Source organism: Fukomys damarensis, unplaced genomic scaffold, assembly GCF_012274545.1.
Source record: "Fukomys damarensis isolate Sample0158 unplaced genomic scaffold, DMR_v1.0_HiC HiC_scaffold_16, whole genome shotgun sequence".
Lineage (NCBI taxonomy): Eukaryota > Metazoa > Chordata > Mammalia > Rodentia > Bathyergidae > Fukomys > Fukomys damarensis.
This window is the reverse complement of record NW_022900928.1, coordinates 12,803-27,512: the sequence shown is the minus strand read 5'-3', so window position 1 is coordinate 27,512 and position 14,710 is coordinate 12,803. Positions and strand designations below refer to the sequence as shown.

Genomic DNA, 14,710 nt, shown 5'->3' with positions numbered 1-14,710 from the left:
AAAAAAAAAAAAAAAAAAAAAAAAAAAAAAAAAAAGTGAAATGCAACCAGTGTAGAACTTTTATGTGTAATGTGGAATTTTGCATACGTAAACGTGGCCTTGCCTGAAGGACTTCAGTGTTCTAACACTGAATAGAGAAGAGATGGGACTTTAAACACAGTCATTTCCCCTTATTTATGGTTTTGCTTTCCATGGTTTCAGTTACCTACAGGCAACTGTAGTCCAAATATATTATGAGAAATTCCAGAAATGAACACTTCATAAGATTTATTTATTTATTTATTTATTTATTTATTTATTTATTTATTTATTTATTTATGTTTGTTGAGACAGGATCTCACTATGTAGTTCAGGCTGGCCTTGAACTCACTGTATAGCTCAGGCTGGCCTTGAACTTGTGGTGATCCTACTGCTTCAGCCTCCCATATGCCAGCATTACAGGTATGTAATCCCATGCTCGGCCTTAAAATTTAAATACTTATTATAGCATATTGTTGACTGTTTATCATTGGTTATTGGTAACTTCCTACTGTGCCTGATTAATAAGTGAGACTTAACTGTAGGATATGTATGTAGGAAAGAATATCATAACCATATAGTTTGGTGCTCTCTGTGGTTTAGTTATTCACTGAGAGCCTCAGAACATGCCCCCCACCCAGGATAAGGGAGGACATCAAAACCTTCCTCAACTGTGTCTAAGGGATTCAGACTCTGTCAACACTTTTCTCAAGAAATTATCATCATAATAGTTCAGTTTAAAGGAACTCTTTAAGTTGACCTATAAATACTACAAAACTCTACAATTTAAGAACTTTATATGAAATAATAAGACCTACCTACAAAACAATTTATTTTTACCAAAAAAAGACAATTGAAGGAGAGATATGAAAATAGAACATTGCAGGAATTTGACGAATACACTTGCAGATATTCTTGTACCTAAGAAAGATTCTGGTTTAAAGAGTAATCAGAACCACCAAGGAAGAGCCTTAGAACTTACCTTTCCTTGAACCAAACTCTGAAGGTTCTGACTTAGTAGGTTTGTAGTGGAGCGGTAGACACCATGTATCTAACATTGTTCTCATACAATTTCAACTTACAGGCAGTTGTGAGCATCACTGGCACCAAAATGGCCAGTTTTCTGGAATTTCCTATTCCTTTAACAGGTATAGGCTACATTAGCCAAAAATGGTATTTTTGTTTGGTGAAGGATCCACATCTCTCTCGAAAGGTAATGACTCTTTTTTCCCCCTCCTTTGTTCAGATACAGCGAGGCAGACCCTCCCCATAATAAAGGCTTGTTATGGTTTTGATCCGGTCCTGGTCTTTGGCTCTTTTTTACCTGACATATCTGGTGCCAAGACCTGGGAGGAAGGCAGTCGATTAAGCGGCGATACCCCGTGGGCTGAGGTCAATTGGCCTTTCAGCTCCTCCTCCGGATAACATCTGCTGAGCCAGTACCTCCTTGGGGCTTTCTACCTATGTCATTGCTGATGACTCACATCCACACCGGATACTGATTTCAGGGTGAGTAGGTAGCTAGCTTCCTTCTACCTGGGTCCTCTGTCTGAGTCTCATTCTCTCCCATTGGGGACCTCTCAGAAAATCCAAGTGCTTGGTCGGAGAGACCCCTCAGGCCTCTAGGCCCAGGACTGCACCCCTGGGGGACTCCCCATCAACCGGAGTCCTCTCTTTCTCCCCTTCCAGGGACTGGCTCAGGGAGTGTCAAAAGAGACAAAGACGTTCCTCTCTTTTGCCCTCCTCCTAGGGAGCTACCTCCTCCTCACCCACCCTAACATGGGCACCCAACAGTACAAACCCCCTTCCTCAAAGCCTCTTGGCTGCCTCCTGGCACAACTTTGTTCCCTTGGATTGTTGGGACCCAACTTTAAGTGAAAATGACTCATTTTTTATTGCAATCAAGTTTGGCCTCAGTACAAATTAGACAATGAATCTCAATGGCTGGAAAATGGAGCTCTCTATTTTAACACATTGCACGACTTGCACAACTTTTGTCAATGCAATGGCAAATGTTCAGAAATCCCCTACATACAAACCTTTTCCCTCTGTTCTTGCCCCTCTCTCTGTCAAAACTGTTCATCCTCTCAGGTGCTTATAGCCCAGGCCTCATCATCCCCTCCTTACCCTACTTTTCCTGATTCTGATGTGTTTGATCTGGCCACACTCTGCACTCACACCTCTTCTTCCTTACAATCCCATTGGTTCTTCTTCTGCCTCCTTCGGTGCCTCTTCACATCCACCATCTCATGCCCCTTTTCCAGCTCCGCCATCTTGCAACCCTTCCTCACCTCCACCATCTTATATCTCCCCACCTCATACTTATTCTTGCTACATCACCCTTCCAGCTTTGGCCCCAGCCACATAGATACCTCTCTGAGAGCTTGCTGGCACCAAGGGCATTGTTAGAGTACAATTGCTGTCTTTCTCTGACCTTTCTCAAATTGAAAAACGTTTAGGATCCTTTTTCTCTGGCCCTGGTGTCTATATTAAAGAGTTTCTCTACCTTACTCAAGCCTACGATATGACTTAGTGGGACATCTACACAATTCTCTCAACTACTCTTTCCCCAGAGGAGTGCCAGAGAGTCTAGAGGGCAGCCCAGGGAGCAGCAGACAACTTCCATGCCACAGACCTGACCAAATTAGTAGGCACACAGGCAGTTCCAGATATTCAACTTGACTGGACCTATCAGGATAATGAGCCAGATAGAGACCTAAGAGATCATATGATTGTTGCGTCATTGAGGGCCTAAAAAGGATCTCTCAATTTTGATAAGATCAGGTAAATAATCCAGGGACCTCAGGAAAATCCAGCTGTTTCTTTCCTAATTGGCTGATGCCCTCCAAAAATATACTAAAATTGATCCTACATCCCAGGCAGGCACAATTGTTATTAATAGTCATTTTATTGCACAGTCTGCCCCTGATATCAGGAAGAAACTTAAAAAAGTAGAAGAGGGTCCACAGGCTATGCAGACTGAACTCCTCAATATTGCCTGTAAGGTGTTCAATAATCACGAGGAACAGTCAAAACAAGAGGTGGCTAATTACCAGATGCTGACAGCAGCTCTTCATAGAGTAAACCACTTTCCTACAAGAGGACATCCTCTCATGGTGGCCCTCCCCATGGAATTTGCTTTAAATGTGGACAGACTGGACACTGGGCTAACAAATGCCCCAATCCTAGACCACTGCCTGGCCCTTGTCCTACCTGCAAAGAAACGGGTCACTGGAGGGTTGACTGTCCCCTTCGTCAAAAAGGTAAGAGGTCATCCCCTTCTCAAGCCCAACCAGCAGGTAGAGACGTCTCTACCAGAGCTCATTGGCCTGGTGACAGAGGATTGACAGTGCCCAGGGTCATCTACAGCTCCCACGGCCATCACTTCCAATGAGCCCAGGGTAACTGTCAGTGTCTCAGGTAGTCCTATCTCATTCTCATTCATGGGTGCTACATACTTGGCCTCACCACAATAAGGGATTCCTTCAAAACCACTGACCACTCCTCCTCTAGTTTGTTCTCTGTTAGGCAGCACATTTTCATACAGCTTCTTAGTTATTCCTAGCTGTCCTACCCCCATCTTAGGAAGAGACATCCTAACCAATTTCAAGGCCTCACTCATTCTACACCTGGTCCATTCAGACCCTATAGGCGTCTTGCTGTCTTGCTGCCCTCTTGACTGTCTCAGTCCCCAACCCAGCCTCATTTCCTTCCATGACCCCTTACACTGACCCCTCGTTCGGGGACACCTCCACTCCTTCTGTTGCTAAACATCATGCTCCTATTCAGATCTTCCCCAAGCATACCACCCAATTCCCAAATGTCCCACAATACCCCATAGCTTTGAGACACCTAAAAGGGCTAAAATGTATAATCATTGGCCTATTTGATAAGGAACTTCTCAGACCAACTCACTCCCCCTACAACACGCCCATCCTCCCAGTCCTAAAATCAAACAGCTCCTACTGGTTTGGTACAGGATAAAGGCCATTAATTCTGCTGTACTTCCTATACACCCAGTGATTCCCAATCCTTATACTCTATTGTCTCATATTCCTTCTTCCTCAAGCCATTTCACTATTTTGGACCTCAAAGATACCTTTTTCACTATCCCCCTACAGCCCAACTCACAAAACCCCTTTGTATTCATATGTACTGACCCTGATACTAGGCATTTCCAACAACTTATTTGGACAGTTCTCCCACAGGGTTTTCAGGATAACCACACTTCTTTGGACAGGCCTTAGCTGCTGATCTCTCAAAATTAGATCTGTCTCCCTCTAACCTACTTCAATATGTAAATGACATTCTCTTACGTGGTCCCACCCTTCAATTCTCTCAGCAACACACAGCCTCATTACTTAACTTTTTATGCAAAAAGGGGTATCGGGTCTCAAAGGATAAAGCTCAATTCTCCCAACTTACAATACAATATCTCGGGATAAAGATTTCATATCAACAATGGGAAATCACCTTAGACTGTAAACAACTCATTCGAGATCTTCTGGTCCCCTCCTCTAAAGCCGAGATTCCTGGGGCTGGTGGGCTTCCTTCCTTTATGGATAGCCGATTTCAGTCTACTTGCTAAACCCCTCTATGTGGCTTCTAAAGGAAACTCATAGAAGCCTATAGATGACAAAACCATCAAGGGACGATTCCTCAAACTTCAGGCTGCCACCCTGTCTGCCCCGGCCTTAGCTCTCCCAGACCTCCAAAAATCATTCACTCTCTATGTCAATGAATGAGCAGAACTAGCATTGGGAGCACTGGGACAAAACACTGGGTCACACTTCACCCCAGTTGCTTACCTATCTAAACAACTTGACCATACTACCCAGGGCTGGCCCACATGTTTACACGCCCTGGCAGCTGCTTCCCTTCTCACCCAAGAAAGCTCTAAACTAACTTTTGGTCAACCAACAACAGTAAAGTCACCCGATCGCTTACAAGACTTGCTCACTCACCACAGTCTCTCACATCTGTCCCCTTTTCAGTTACAACTCTTCCATGCTACTTTCACAGAAAACCCATCCTTCTCTCTTCAGTCCTGCCCCTCTTAATGCAGCCTCACTCCTCCCTGAGACCATTCAGATGCCCTCCCACTCATGCACAGAAACGATAAAAAATCCACTTCCTTCCCTCCCTAATGTATCTTCAGAGGTCATCCCAGATCCAGAGTTCACATGATTTATGGACAGCAACTCGATTCCCACTCAGTACCCAGCCAGAAGGGGGCAGGATATGCCATAGTCCTCTTTAACACAGGCAACAAAGAACAATCTGCTTCCACTCAATACTACTCATAACAAGAAGAATTAATTGCTCTCACTCTAGCCTCAGTCCTCATCTTAGCCCCTAGGACATATGGATGTGCACTCTGCTACAGTGCCAGTTCCAGGCCTTTCTTGACTGCATCCTTGAAGACATCACTTGGTTCGACCCACAGGAGTATATCCTGAAACAGTCTGTGGGAGATAAAGGACCTCTGGTTTCAGGGGGGAAAAAAGAAAGGTAATGACTCTATTATTAGTTTTTAAAATTTACAATGCATTGAGAAAAGTTCCCAAGTTTAATAAAAATTTATTCAACACTTGGTGTAGGCTTTGTCACTTCTAGAGAATCAGACAATATTGAAACACTGTGGAAGTACAATGTACTGCTACTTGATATTGCTTGAACTATAACAGAGTTCAAACTGAAGGGTAAACTCTCTTTTTTTCATTAGGTTTATCGGTACATTTTAGGTATACAATATGATGACATTCATCATTGGGAATTTGTACCTTTACATGATATATCTTGGTTCTTAATTTTTCCCCATTCCCCCACCCCCTCCTTCAACCCTTCTACCTCTCCCTATTTACAAAAACTTTGTTTCCATTTTTCCTTTTATCGTATTTTTTCCTTTCCCATGTTCCTCCCACCACCTCCTCCTTAGACCTTTTCTTGTTTCACATTATCTATTATGCATTTTGATTCTTATTTACACTTTCAGTTTCTCACACCAGAGAAACTATTTGCTATTTACATGTGTGTCCTATTTATTTCACTTAAGAGTATGACTTCAATGTTCATCCCTTTAGCTATAAATGACTTTAGTTCCTCATTCTTTAAGGCTGAGTAGTAATCCATTTTATAAAAGTACATCTTCTTTATCCAGTCTCCAGCTGACAGGCAATTGGGTTGTTTCCAAGTTTCAGCTATTACAAATTGTGCTGCTAAAAACATGGGTGCGCATATATTCTGTGGTATGATTCTTTTAAATCTTTTGGGAAGATACCCAGCAGGGGAATAGTTGGGTCAAATGGGAAAGAGAAGTGTCAAAAGAGTTTACAGGAGTATTCATAGGATGGTCAGTTTTATATTCAAGGTCAGAGAATGCACGTAGCAGACTGCTGTGCCAGTCTTAAAAGTTTCCCCATTTCCTTTCCTCCATTCTTGAAGTGTGCTTCAACCCATGAAGCAGCTCACCAAGGTGAAAGGGAGGAGCAGAGGTAGGAGAGAGCTGGAAAGTTCCTTTCTCTCCGTCAAAAGCTTTCCCATTTAGCAGAGATGGAAAACTCTTAGTTTCAAGTCATATTGCCACTTGTGTTTACTGGAAGGACATGGACATCGGAATTTTGACTGGAAGACGATCTTACCTAAGAATGGCCACAAAAGTCACAGGGTCTACTTAAATTCTCCTAGGGAAAGGAACTCATTCATATTATCTCTCTATCTCTGTTTCTCTCTTCTCTTTCTTTCTCTTCCTCACAAACTCTAGGAAGCTATCTGTCATTTCCTGCTAACCATCCATTCAACCCTAGACTCTTCATTGGCCAGCCCAGGACTGGTAAGATTAGTCTCTGAATTCCCCAGGCACCCAAGAAGTGCAGGTCTATTCTTGATCCCTGGGGGATCCTGCAGGGCCAGATTCTGCAGTGGATTTCTGGAGAAACTGGAATAGAGATGTCTGCCTGGTCTCTTGGAAAATCTTCTCTGATGCAGCCAGGCCACATCTACCAAAGAATCCAGCTGGGCCTCCAGTCATGTTTGGGGGATGCCCTAACACAAAGCTACAGAGTCCTAGGTGCTCTCTTAGCAGTTACTATTGGCTCCCAAACTTGTTAAATTCTGGTAGATACTCCTTTAGGTTACCTTCTAAAAATCTTTCACCCCTCAGTTTAAAAGGAGATATTCAGCCTAAATATAAATATATTATATTTTAATCTCTCATGGCTTGGCCTAGTTGCTAGACAAAGACAGCCAATGGCTTGAATTTGGCAGGTCTGATTTCTAAATTCTTTGTGGTCTTGGTAACTACCTGTGGAGAAGAGGCAAATGGCAGGAAGACCTTTATGCCCAAACTTTCTTCACTCTCCACTCATGTCTCTTTGCCAAAATTACTCTGCCCGCCCCAGAGATAAGTGGCTATCAAGGACAAATAGACAGAAAGAAGTTATACTACTGGAACAAATGACAAGGAGGCTCTAAATTACAATAGGTGTGCGAACTGGACCTATTTTGCAAAAAGAAAGACTAAAGGCAAAAGGAACACTTGGGATTGTTGTTTGGGAACAGCAAAGCTGATGCAGGGGGAGATAAACCAGACACCTGCAGTGACCAGACAACCTCATGCACAAAAACATTTCTTGTGCTTTGTAAATTCTTAGATTATAATTACAGAGTTAATTTGCTCTTTTATTGACTTGGAGGATTGTTGATAGCCAGCTATATTTAAAATGTAACAATGGCAGACCAAAGGGGGGAACAAAGAGGAGAGAGGCACTTTAAAATCCAACGGCCACTGCTGTATTTGTTATAGAAAGATTGTAGTAAGAAAGAAAAGAGAATATGGAGAATGCTATAAATATAAAGATATATTCTTGATGTGAGAGGATTTTATACGGTAAGATTTTGCCCTACCAGGATAGAAAAAGGAGAGATAGTGGCAAAACTAGAGGGCGCCAATATGTTAAGAAAGGTTTGTGGAGAATGTAGTTTATAGGAAGAAATATGTATGTTTGGTTATTCTGAGATTTTCTTTTGTTGGTTTGGCTGAGCCTAATCGTTCCTTCTAAAAATTCCTTCTTACTCAAAGGAGACTAAGGGGTAGCTGTGGTGGACTCTGACATCATTAATCACTCCATTTTAGGTCCCAACTCTTCTTTTTAGTGTAACTGGTGCTTTCAGAAAAACACTTTAACACTCATTTCTCAAACTGATACTGGACATGACCTCTTTCTGTATGACTAGAAGGGATGCCTGGACTGGTCAATGACAAGGAGCAGGGCAGAGCCTCCTTGGGCAGTTCCAACCTGGTTTGTCACTTCTTGGTGTATTAAATATACTTTTGCTTTCCAAGCAGAAAGCAACTAAAAGCTTGCTCAATAAAATTGACTAAACTTTATTTAGAGTGACAAAAAATAAGAGAGAAGACACAAATAATAACTAAATCATTTATGAAAATGATCTATCGAACTTAAGAGAAATAAAAAAGATTATGGTGGCATATGACTATAATCCTAGCTACTCTGGGGGCTGAAGCAGGAGTTTGAGGCTAGCCTTGAAAATTTACTAAAACCCTGTCTTAAAATGCGGTAAAGTAAGAAAGGTCTGGGCATGTAGATCAGGTTAGAGCACTTGACTAACATATATGAAGCCCTGGGCTCAATCTCCAGTATCTTTTTTTTTGGTACTGGGGATTGAACTTGGGTCCTTGTGCTTGCAAGGCAGGCCACCGAACCGCTGAGCTAAATCCCTAGCCCACAATCTCCAGTATCACAAAATTAAAAAAAAGAGGAAAGGAGAGGAGAGATTTTAAGAGAATACTATGAACAACTGTATGCCAACAAACCAGTTAACCTAAATGAAATTCTCACAAACACATTAATGACCTAAATGGACTCAAGAAATACAAAGCTCAACAGACATAACAAATGAGAGGACTGAGTCAGTAATCAAAAACATCTAAATTGGCATCTAAATTGGAAAGAAAATATAACCATCCCTTTTCACAGATTACATGAACCTATAAACAAAAATTCCAACAAATCCACAAGAAAACTACCAGAGTTAATAAATTCAGCTGTAATATAAAAGATCAACATACAAAATCAGTTGTTTCTTTACATGCACCATGAACAATACAAAAAGTAAATTAAGACAGTAATTTCATGTAAATAACTTTAAAAGAATAAAATATCTAGGCATATATTCAAATAAGCAAATGAAAGACTTGCACGCTGAAACTACCAATATGGCAGAAGAAACTGTATGAGTCACTTTTCCATTGCTGTGACAAAATACCTGAAAATGTAATTTAAAGGAGAAAAGTTTTATTTTTGTCCACTGTTCCAGAGGTCTCAGTTGCTGGGTCATCTGGCTCCAAGGTGGAAGCGTTATGGCAGAGGAAATCTGCCAACCTCGTGGCACTAGGAAGCATGGTGGTGTGTGTGGGGAGAGAGGTCCCAGGCTCCTACTTCCTCCAACTACGCCTCTCCTCTTAACAATGCATTTAGCTAGGAACTCACCAGCCTACTACTCTCACAATCCAATCATCCTTCCAGGAGTCTCTTAATCTAGTCAAGTTCACAATCAAGTTTAACTGGAGCAGCTCTGCCTCTTGTCAATCTGACATCTGATTCCATTTCCTCAAACCATACTTAATCTCCAAAGGAACACAAATAACAAGTCATAATTCTCCCTGATATGATGTTATTATCCTGTACTAATGTCTTACCCCAAATCACAACAGTTCCAGTTCTGCTAAAAAATATAAGTCCAAAATCTCTGACTCTTTCTCTGGTGGAAATTGTAAAGTCAATTCCTATAGAATTTCAAGGAGCTTCAGATGATCAGAATAATCTTAAGAAAGAAGTACCAAGTTGAAGGATTCTATTATTCAGCCATAAAAAATAATGAAGTTCTCATACATGTTTTATGGACAGGTCCTGAGGACTTCTAATAAGTGAAATAAATCACACACAGGTCAAGTATACAGGATAGGTAAATTCAGAGATGAAAAGTATGTCAACAGTTAAGTGGAACAGGGGGAGAGGGCACTGGGAATCACTCACTACTTAATAGTCACAGAGTTTCTTTTCTTTTTTTTTTGTACCAGTGATCAAACTCAGGTCCTTGTGCTTGTGAGGCAGGTAGTTCACAGAGTTTCTGTTTGGAGTGATGAAAAAAATTTGGCAACAGCTTGATGGTTGCAAACAGTGTGGATATAATTAGTATCATTGACCTGTACACTTAAGGTAGGAAAGGAGACATATTATATAATATACATGTTATCACAAGTGTTTTATAAATTAAGAAATAAAAACTTATAAAAGTGCTTTACCTGAAGCATGATGTGACTGCAAACAGTATGACCAGAAGGTATGCCAAGTGAAACAAAGGGATGACTGTTTTAGATGTCACCTCAAATTCCAGTTGTCGGGAAAGTGATGTAAAGTGGAACACCTGTGTAAAAAAGTATACTTAGGTAAGTAATTTTTAATCCCTATATTTGTCTATTATAACTTCTACCTAGATGTCCCACTTAAGTCCCATGCAGTCATGGGTGAGACTTTTCAGAGGTGGCTGGATGTAGGGTATGTGTGCTGCTGGGATCAAGGATGAGATGCTGGGATTGAATCACAGTTTGGTGCTAGGATTAAGGATGCCTCACCCTAGGTGTGAGTGGTATGTGCCCCAAGTGTGGGTAGCCAAGATGAAAGGAACAGAAAGAGGGTCAATGTTTATCACTTGCTGCTTCACTACTTCACTGCTTGCTGCCACCTTTTGCTTTGCCACCCTCTGCCTGCCATAAACTTTCTCCTCTGCAATGCCCTTTGCCATGCTTCCCTGCCTTGGAGCCAGCCAACTATGGATTGAGCCAAATAAACCTTTCCTCCTTTAATTTGGGGTGCTGAGTATTTTGCTTTAGTAATGAGAAAAGTAACTAAGACAATGATTTACATAGTTTACTGATAACTTCAAAATTCAGTGAAAGATGAGTTGTAATTGTAGAATACAGAAGATAATGTAGATTTGCTTCTTCCCACAAAATTTGTTTAGCTTTCCCAAGTTTCTTTCAAAACCCAAAGCTTATCAGGTGTGACAATGCATGCCTGTAATACCAACTACTTGGGAGAGTGAGACAGAAGGACCACAAGTTTGTGGTGAGCATGGCAACTGCTAAGTTGAGACCCTGTCACAAAATTAAAACGAAGGGCTTGTATATATAGTTCTGTGTTCCCTGGGCTCAACCCTAAAATTGAATTTTGTATAAAACTGAAATCTTGTTCTCATTACTGTAAAAACTGTGGCTTTTCCTAAAGTTTATTAGACTTGTATATTCTGCACAAGTATCATTTCAGGAAGGCCTAATCATTAAAAGTTTTTTTCAGTAGGAGTCTCACTTTCACCAGGTTTATTTGTAAGTATTAAGATTTTTTCTGGCTCCAGCATTACTAAACAGCTAACATGTACCTTACAATAAAAGCTAAGTGCTTTAACGGGTAACTAAGTTGAAAAATGCTGAGCTAGTTACCTTCTTAAGCAACATAATCTCACTTAAAGGTCTGCTTATCATTTGATCCCAATGAGCTCCAAACAAATTTTAGGTGCTTCCCAGAAAGCAGTGAATCAAGGTAACTTGATTACAAAACCAAACCCAAAATGAAACTAGAATATCAGTGTCCATATTGAACAAACCTAGGTATTAGATATAGGATTTTTGTTAGCCATCAGAAGGACTTATGATTTGTGGCATCCTTCTGTGTTTGGGAGAGTTGGATTAAGCACCAAATACAGCAGAGCCCTCCAGCTTGGAGTCAAAGACCTCTACAGCAGTCAGGAAGTCCTGAAACACATCTACCCAGACCTCCCACCTCCTCAGCCTCCCTGTCACCCTAACCACCAGGTACCTGGACCTTCTTCAAGGCCAGCCTCTTCTTAATGTCTTTAAACTGGTTCAGAAAGTGGATCAGCCACTTCCTGCTCCGCTCGTTGTCCTCCCTGCGCTCTGTCTTCAGGTAGTATAGCAGCCGCAAGGCTTTGGCCTCCAGCAGTAACCGACTCCCTCCCACCGTCTTACCCAAGGTATTCCCTCCGAAGAAGCCCACCAGGCTGATGGTGCGGCCAGTGTGCTCATGGACAGGGAAGCTGACCCTCGTCAGGTCGAAGGTCCTGTCCTGCTGCCAGGAGTACAGCAGTGGGTTGGAGGGCACGCAGAGGCCCTGGTACTTGGCACACACCTCCGTGTATGGGACCTGGGTTCCGTTTTCCTGCACGCTGACAGTCTGCACCGCTTGGTCCAAACTATCAACTTCTGCAAAGGATTCCTGGTCCAGCAGTGTGTTGGCATTGGAGACCACCAGAATGGAGGCGAAGTTGGTTTCGGAGCTCATCCTGGAGGGTGAGAAGATGTAGGAATCGTTGGTGGAGAAATGTTCCTGTACAAAGTGCCGCTCGTCCTTGGCTGGGCTCCCGATCGGCGTGTAGTTCTCCTCCAGGTCCTCTTCCTCCGAGCCCACGTACCGGAAGCCGGTGCCCAGTGCAGCAGTGAGCAGCGCGGGAAGGAGCAGGAAGACCCAGGGGTGCTCGCCCACGGCGCCGCCCAGGTGCGCGAAGGCGCGGGACAGTGGCGCCTCCAGGCAGTTGGTGCGCAGGCGGCGCGGGCAGGGCCCTCGCCCGGGCACTGAGGCCCCCGAGGTTTCTGAGGTACCTAGCTCAGGTTCCTGCGACCGGGGCTCCAAAGTCGCCGCCTCCTCCTCCGAGCCTGGCTCCTCCCCGCTGGGCCCAGCACCCTCCTCTGGCGTCCCTTCCGCCGGCCGCCACCCCGGGGTCTCAGATTCTGGCTCGGGCTCGGGCTCTTGCTGCGGCTTCACCTTGAAGGGACGAACTTTCATCCTGTGGCAAGTAAGGAGCCGCGCAGGAGCAGGCCCTGGGTCCCCAGTGACTGTCTCCTGGGAAAAGGCTGGGGTCGAGCACGTGCTCTGACCCTGCCCTAAGGTCAAGGGAGCCCCGCCCCTTCTCCAACGGTTCCAGGAGCCCCGCCCCTTCCCCTAAAGGTCACCAGTAGCCCAGCCCCTTTGTCCCAACAATCCCCAGGAGCCCCACCCCTCCACCTAAAGGTCGCCCTACCCCCAAAATTCAGGGGCCATTCTCGTATTTGTTTCTGTGCTGTGTACAGCAAGGTTCTCCTGGGGAAATCCAGTCAGGTTGTGCAGACCATGTGCTCCTAGCCAGTCCTCCAGAGGAAGCTTGATCTCCTCCATCCTTCAGTTAAAATGACCAGACCCCTCACGCCCACAGAGGAAACCTTGAGTATAAGTCTCCTGGCTTCTGTGGCCCTATATCAGGGATTTGTGGTTTTGTTTAGGGTTAGGGTTGGGAGTTAATGATAGGGTTAGCATTTGGGATTGGGTTTAAGGTTAGAAATAGAGGTAGGGTTCAGTTTTAGGTTGGATTTTGACTGTGAAGATTCTGAGGGTGAGGTTAGAGTTAGCGTTAGATTTAGGCCTAGGTGTAGGGTAGGGTCTGGTTAGATTTAGTGTTAAGCTTAGGGTTTATGTTTAAGCGTAGTCAATCTAGTTTGATATAATTTTAGTGTTGGTGTTAGTGGTGTCCTTAGGCTTAGGGTTAGTGTGAAGGTTTTGTTTGCAACTTTCTTCCCACAGGGTTTCATTACTGTGTATATAGTCCCTTAAATGGATAAGTGACATTCCTAGGATAGGGGAGACACTGAGACCATAACAGCCGCATATGATGGATGTTTCCCCCTCTGACTGCCTATCAGGAGCCATGAGCCCTCCTTCCAGTCCTGAGTCTTGACTTTACCACCATAGGCCCTGCAGGGTGCAGTGTGCTCTCTGCAACCCAGGCCTGACTGAAGGGGGCACAGGTTCCTTTGCTGTAGGGTGTTGTGGACCAGGATCTTAAGCGGTCAGAGCTTGGAGGGTTTGAGCATCTTGTCTGGGGCAATCCTACTTGTGCCCATGAGGAATGAAGCCTAGGCTTGAGAAGGGACTTGAAGAGTCACCTCGTGTGTGGAAGGTGGCAAGTTGCTTGATCCCACCTAAATGTCCGTCATCACTCATTGGCCCTTGCTGCATCAAGATCCCTGTTCTCATCATTCCCATCTCCCTCCTGTGAGGACCATTCCTGTTCTCCCCACGAGGCTGTCTAGGAATGGGCACAGCGGAGCTTGCAAAGTTTCATTCTGTTGACTTCGGCCTCCTACACCTCTCCTTAGTGTGGGTTAGTAGCCTCAGTGTGAACTTCATTTTACTCCTTCCTAGGCCCACTGAGGTCAATCTGATCCTCAGCCCTTATCTTGAAGAATTTGCCTGTGGCATGTCCCCTTTTTGGGCATTGCGGGAAAGCTCTTAGTGTCCAGATGGGACATCACACACATATCTCAGAACTAGCACTTTTCTCTCAAGGGATTGGTCAAAAAGTGATTTTCTTTAAGCGTAGTCAATCTAGTTTGATATAATTTTAGATGTAGGAAAAATCATGTGTGTGAATTCTATACAATCACACAATATCTGGTGGTGACATGATAAGAGAAAGAGGCTGGAGGGGAAGATGGGTCTGGGTTAGAATGGTCACTGCTCTGTGAGAACAGAATGTGGTGGCCTTGTGGTGATTTCTCTTTGACAAATTCATAGGCTTGTGGGAAAATCTATAGTTTCTTTTGAAGCATCTATAGTTTCTT

The 14,710-nt window shown here is 43.6% G+C and overlaps 1 protein-coding gene across 1 annotated transcript in view; it reads right to left on the bottom strand.

Annotated features, from left to right (window-relative positions):
* Ptchd3 (patched domain containing 3) overlaps window positions 1-12,899 on the bottom strand; it is a 19,544-nt gene extending 6,645 nt beyond the window's left edge. Inside the window, exons 1-2 of the mRNA XM_010629935.1 lie at window positions 11,916-12,899; window positions 10,346-10,467 (exon numbers count right to left, since the gene is read on the bottom strand). Coding sequence (XP_010628237.1) covers window positions 10,346-10,467; window positions 11,916-12,899 — 1,106 coding nt within the window. The remainder of the gene's footprint in view (window positions 1-10,345; window positions 10,468-11,915) is intronic.
* Window positions 12,900-14,710: the final 1,811 nt, after the last annotated feature.